Source organism: Bison bison, unplaced genomic scaffold, assembly GCF_000754665.1.
Source record: "Bison bison bison isolate TAMUID 2011002044 unplaced genomic scaffold, Bison_UMD1.0 scf7180017864072, whole genome shotgun sequence".
Taxonomy (NCBI): Eukaryota; Metazoa; Chordata; class Mammalia; order Artiodactyla; family Bovidae; genus Bison; species Bison bison.
The window spans coordinates 2785719-2792342 of record NW_011494644.1 but is presented as its reverse complement, the minus strand read 5'-3'; the positions used below and the strand labels follow the sequence as shown (position 1 = coordinate 2792342).

Below are 6624 nucleotides of genomic sequence, written 5' to 3'. Positions count from 1 at the left end.
CAAGGGACTCTCAAGAGTCTTTTCCAACACCACAGTTCAAAAGCATCAGTTCTTCTGTGCTCAGCTTTCATTATAGTCCAACTCTCACATCCATACATGACTACTGGAAAAACCATAGCTTTGACTAGATGGACCTTTATTGGTAAAATAATGTCTCTGCTTTTTAATATACTGTCTAGGTTTGTCATAACTTTTATTCTAAGGAACAAATGCCTTTTAATTTCATGGCTGCAGTCACCATCTGCAGTGATTTTGGAGGCCAAAAAAATAAAGTCTGTCACTCTTTCCATTGTTTCCCCATCTATTTGCCATGAAGTGATGGGACCAGATGCCATGATCTTGGTTTTTTGAATGTTGAGTTTTAAGCCTGTGTCAAGCACCATTCTAAAACTTTTATATGCCTTATCCAATTTAATTCTCACAGCACACTTTTAAGTAGATTCTTTTATCAACTGCATCTTACAGATGAAGAAACTGAGCTCAGAGAGGTTACTTGCCTAAGGGCCTCAGAGCTAGAAAGTACCAGGGCTGACTATGCCCTGGCTGAGGTGTGACTTACATGCCCATGCTCTTAACCCAGATTCAACACTGCCTACTAAGAGTTGGCATTTCTTGAGTGCTTGCTGTGTACCTGTGTGTTGCACACATATTTCCTTTTAACCTTCACAGCTGAGAAGATATGATTTAATAATAGTAGACAGGTGTAGTCATTTATTCCAAGTTAGACAACTGAAAGAAAAGAGGAGATTCAAACCCAGGTTCATTTGACATGACAGTGAGAATTCTCTAGATTGAGAAAACCACAGCATCAGAGTCAGGATCATATCGTGGGTGGGAGCCCATTCCTGGGTCAGAATCAGGATCATATCGTGGGTGGGAGCCCATTCCTGGGCCAGAGCTGCTCATGGAAGGAGCAATTTGGATAGGAACATGCCTTTCCATTTTGATATAATGAGAATTCTCCATCCCCACAGTCTTGCTCAAGAAGTCAACTCCGCAGTGAAGGAGTGGCTATTGATCCAGCCCGAGTTATAGATCTGGGACCCATCACTCGCAAAGGTAAGAAGTAGCCAAGTCCTGGTGATAGCTCCAGCTGGCCAAGTGCTGACAGTTAACCTCAGATGCCTGGGGTCACCAACTTAACAGCCCAGGTCCTTTTCTGCTTCCTCAGGAAACCCAGTGGTAAATGCATCTTTCCAGGAGATGTTTTGGGTAATGATAATAGCATTTGCCACTTGTGCTGGGCTTCCTATGTGCTAGAGATCAGGCTAAGCTCTCAGAATTCACTGACTCAATCCTCTCCAACTGCATCCATTTCACAGATGAGAAACTGAAGCTCAGAGAGATTAAGTGACTCACCCAAGATCACCCACTCATGAGCAGCTGGAGTTAGCATTGAACCCAGCTCAGGCTGATTCCCAAGCATGTGTCTTTTGTCTTTTCCCTCCTGCCAGGTGCCCATAACTCGATCTCTTTGAGATGAGGTCTAAGTACTAAACCAACTTAGGTTTCTGGAGAATGACCATATTTCTCAAAATCCAGTTATGGTGTTCTGGGGCATGACATAGGAGAAGCTTTCCAAATGCTCCTTAAATTTTCATCTGTCTATCCCGCAGGTTAACAGTACTCTCATGGCTTTTACTTGCACTGAATTGACAGAATCAAGAAATCCAAAAAACTGAAAGCATTTTTTCTGTCCTAGAGAAATTAAGGTGCAGTAACATTAATAATGGGGTTCCCAGGTGGCCCTAGTGGGAAAGAACCCACCTGCCAATACAGGAGACATAAAAGACTCTGGTTCCATTCCTATAACAGGAAAATCCCCTGGAGGAGGGCACGGCAACCCACTCCAGTATTCTTGCCTGGAGAATCCCATGGACAGAGGAGCTTGGTGGGCTACAGTCCATAGGGTCATAAAGAGTCAGACATGACTGAAGCGACTTAGCATGCATGCAACATTAATAATATTAATAACAGTAACATTAATAATAATACCTCCTGCCTGGCAGCATATTTATATGCATTATCACATGAAATGTTCACAACAGTCTAGAGACATAAGCACCATTACCACTGCCATTCTCCAGATAAGTAAACTGAGGCTGTCTCATGAAGAAGACTCTGCCTCTAGTTATCTTGTTCTTCTATTGAATCTTCCTCTAGAAGTTCATGTGTTGTCACAGGGTAGACTGGGGAGGAGGGAGAAGGGATTGAGAACTTCTACTTTGCAATCAGGTAGACTGGGGTTTGAATCCAAACTCTTCCACTTATTGGCAGACATTGCTGAGCCTCAGTCTTCTCATCTGTCAAATGGGGATGAGAACACTCTTCACAAATCTCTCAGGAGGATTAAGTTTCTAATGCATGAAATGTGTTTAGAAAGGTACTTGCTAAATAGTAGATGTTTCCACAATGTGGATTGCCAGTGACTGTGATGACCAGATCCGGGAGGTCTTGGAGCAGCTATGGCTACAGTGCCATAGCCAGTGGAGCATGACTGTGGAAATCCTCACCTTCTGATCTTGTCTCCAGGTGCCCAGTCTCTTGGTGTCATGAGTGGAACACCCAACACTGCAGGTACATTATTTTCTTTTGCCTTTCCCACAGCCCTCCCAACTCTTCTTTGTTTTAATTCAGTGCATATTTATTTAGTCTCTTCTATGTGAGAGGCCCCAAGAACTGTGCCAAGAGCTGTGAACCCTGAAATGAATCAAACCCCAGACTGGCTCTAAAGATGCTCATAGTGCAGCAGGAGAGCCATCATTAGACAAAAAATGTTTATTGAGCACCAACTGTGTGTTAGGCATTGTTACTGGCACTAAAGTTATAATGGTGAATGGTACAGGTCAGGTGCCTGCCCTAATGGAGATTGTGTTCCAGTTTCAAAATAGACAATAAAAAAGCTAACAAGGCAATTTAGAAATAGAAGAGAATGATGTGATAGAAAGTTACCAGCATGGGTAATACTGCCTTTAATAACACAGAAGTTTATTTCTCTCACACATAAATGAAGTCAATAAGGCAAGCAATCCAGGACTAACGGGCCAGCATCATGAGGTCATCAAGAATCCAGACTCTCTTCTTGGGTGGGGAAAGGCTAGCTCCTAATAAAGACAGTGAGGCTCTGAAGGCATTGGTTCAAGGCTATCAGAAGAATCACAATCCTTAGGAGCCTCTATCCAGATGATCCCATCCCATGTTCCTCAGTTTCCAGGTTTTTCCAACTAGGGCTCTGACATTGTTGCAAAGCTGCCCAGACAGAGCATTCAACCACCTTTTAAACCTGGCAACTACAATGAGTCCAAATTTGCCCCTCAGGGGTATCCATTCTCCTAATGCTGGAGATAAGGGCCTCTTACAAGTTACCTACCAAAGAGACACTCCGGCTCTTTCACTTGGCCCTAACTATTAAAACCCGTCCATTTCTCATCTTTCTGCAATAGGGCATTACTATAAAGCAGTAATAGTTAACCAAGTCCATTTCCCCTGTACTTAAAGGCCTGAATCATTGCACTTGACAGAAAATTCCCCTCCTCAATAGGAACTTTCTCTTGGGTCACTAACTGATGAAATTTTTTAGCAATTATTTGGCTACCTTATGATGGGAACTACTCATGCCACACATATTAGTTGGGATTGCATTCTAAAAAAAAAAAAGAATCCAGACTCCTTCCATCTCACCCCTCTACCATGTTTAGGATGTTGCCATCATACTCATGGTCCAAGATGGCAGACAGAACACCAATCTTTATATCTAGGCCAGGATGGAGGGAACTTGGAAGAAGTCAATGACTTTTAAGGAACAATCCTGGAAGCTGACACCTTATATCTTCACTTACTTCTCATTGATCAGTGCTGAGTCACATGGCCACATCTGGCTGCAAAGGAAGTTGGGAAACGCAGTCTTTATCCTGGATGGTCACACACCCAAACAATGTTTGATGGATCTGTTAAACAAGATAGGAAGGAAGAATGAATATCAGAATGGATAAATAGTCAGAAAAATGTTTGAAGGAGGTAATGTTTGAACTAAATGAGAAAAAGGAGCCAGGTATGCAAATATTAGCAGAACAAGCCCTATAGGAAAAATGAACAACAGTTGCAAAATTAAATACTCATATAAGCAAATAAATCACAAGCAAGTAGATAGTGCAGAAGAGTAATTAATTGTATTGGATAAGATCAGAAGAGAATTTCAGCTGAGGTTAACATCTGAATGTGGTTTTGATGAATGAATTGGAGTCCAGTAGGGAGACAAATCTAAGAAATATATTTTGATCCAAAGGCAAAGCAATGCTATTAAGATTTCACTATCCCCCAGAATGGCCTATACTCGTCAACCCAGACATTAAAAAATTCTACCCATCCTCAAATCTCCAACTAGATAACAGTCCAAATGTTTCCAAATAACTTCAGTGCTAACATTCAGACAATGCTCAGAAAAGTAGTACTCATCAGAGAGGGTGGTTAGAGCTCAGACTGCAAACAGCTTGAGAGCAGGGACCTCAGTCTCATTCATTTCTTCCAGTCCTTCGGGTTAGCATAGTGCCTGGAACAGCCTGGCTTCGCAATGGACTTTGCTAAATTGACTAATTTCTTGGTGGGTACTGGTTTCTGGAGACTTTTGAAAACAGAGGAATCACTCCAACATGATGCGGTGGCAGACTACCGCAAGAGTGCACCTATGGGTTTCACAGTTTGCTCTCTCCCACAGCCATTTACGACGTTTTTAAAATTAATTGAACATCAACCTACATTTCATTGTCATATAATGATATGTTTCTGAAAATTGTGATATTCGTCTCCCTCTCCCTCCTAAGGACATCAGCAAGTTATTTTGAAATTTAAGGCTTGGGGAGCCACTATAATCTGGTATTGGGTGGAAGGGGCTTGCACCCAATAGAGATATCCTCTATAAGGGGCTTGCACCCAATTAGAGATATCCTCTAATATGATAGCTATGATCCAGGAGACAAGCCTTTCTTTAACCCTGAGTATACAGTAACGTTCAGAAGAGATATGATCCCAACGTCCCAGATCTTAGAGTCCGATTTTCAAAACCAATACTTACATGGTGTTTACCATGTGTCAGGCACTGCTCTAAATGCTTGCTATGAGTTCACTCACTCGCCTTACAAAAATCTCATGCAGTAATAGCTGTTAGTAATGATCCTATTTTGCACACAGGGACATTCAGGCACAGAGAGATTCAATAACTCGCCTGGGCCTGCATAGCTAGTTGCAGAGTTAGAATTCTAAACTATGCAGTCAGGCTTCAGAGGTAATGCTTTTTTAACCTCTATTTCTGCCTTCAGTGTCTTTCTGCCTCTTCACTATCAGAGTGAGTAATACTAGCTACTGTGACAAGTGATTCACAACTTTCTGTGCTTTTATGCAACAGTTTATTTCCCATAAAATCACTGGAAGATGCAGCTCAGTGCCCTTTACCGTCATTAGGAACTGGGGTTCTTACCTTCTGGTAAATTCTGGCAACTCTGCTGTCCCCTGAAAGTCCTCTCTTGGAGCCTCTGCATCTGGTCCCTAGATGCTGGATGAGGGAGCATGGAAAATTATATAGGAGGCTTTAAGAACCAAGCCTAAAAGTGGCACATGTGACTTCTACCCACATTCTACTGGTCAGATCCACTCATATGGTCCTACCTACTGCAATGCATGTGGGAAAAAGTAACTTCCTGTGTGCCCACAGGGAACTGAAGTGTTTGGTGGTGGTGAGTCAGCTTTGCCTCTATGACATGGCCCTTTGCCACCTCCCAGGGGCAGAAATCTAAAATAGATATTAAGGATACTCTGTGTTTGTCATCCTTGTCCAGCAGAAGATAGGGATGCCACCTCACGTTGGCTGCTGAGTTCCAGAGCCCAGCACCCGACAGTCCTCTCTTGTGTTTCAGGGTTCCTGGTGGCCTGGCCCATGGTTCTCCTGCCTGTCCTCCTGGCTGGGCTGTTCTGAGAGCTCGGCTGGGCATCTGGCCTTGAAGCTTGTGTTCTTCCCTCTGGCGATGGCTTCCAGTCACCCTGCAGCTCTGCTGGTTCTGTCTTCAAACAAATCACATAGTCTCCAGGCCTGACTAGTTTTGGAGAAAAAGAAGAGCTTTGCCTTGTTTAACACTCTCAGTCCTTTGTATTCCTCTTTTTCTCATGGTGGGGGCTCTGACACCTGGCCTGGACTGACTTTCCTCATTCATTAGCAGGCTCTTGAAAGCAAACTTGCCAGGTGCTTGCGTGTCTACAAGTATCTCACATGTTCATAGCTTCAGGGAAGAGGGGCTATGTCAGTGAGGGGAAGGAGCAGGGGCAGAGCTTGTAAAAGAGGTACCCTCCACGATCTTCTGAAGTACCTCCATTCTGACTGCCAATAAATTGAACAGACTGATGTTTGCTTTCAGCCCACTTCCTCTGGTGTATTTCCGTCATGGTTTCAACAATTTCTATGGAAACATGTAATGTGGCCACTTTTGGAGACCTTGCACCAGAGAAGACTAGTCCCCATTGCTCCCCTGGCCCCGCCACACTGCAGACCTGCTTTACATACCTAGCAATATACAAACTCCTACCCTGGGGCCTGGATGCTAGAAGAACTGCTCAGTTTGGGCGCAGAGATGTTGT

At 43.4% G+C, this 6624-nt stretch overlaps 1 protein-coding gene across 1 annotated transcript in view; it reads left to right on the top strand.

The window, feature by feature from the left end:
* Window positions 1-6392, top strand: part of GP2 (glycoprotein 2 (zymogen granule membrane)) — a 20327-nt gene extending 13935 nt beyond the window's left edge. Inside the window, exons 10-12 of the mRNA XM_010837132.1 lie at window positions 975-1059; window positions 2533-2577; window positions 5910-6392. Of these exons, the coding sequence (XP_010835434.1) occupies window positions 975-1059; window positions 2533-2577; window positions 5910-5968 (189 nt within the window). The 3' untranslated portion in view covers window positions 5969-6392. The remainder of the gene's footprint in view (window positions 1-974; window positions 1060-2532; window positions 2578-5909) is intronic.
* The last annotated feature ends 232 nt before the right edge of the window (window positions 6393-6624 follow it).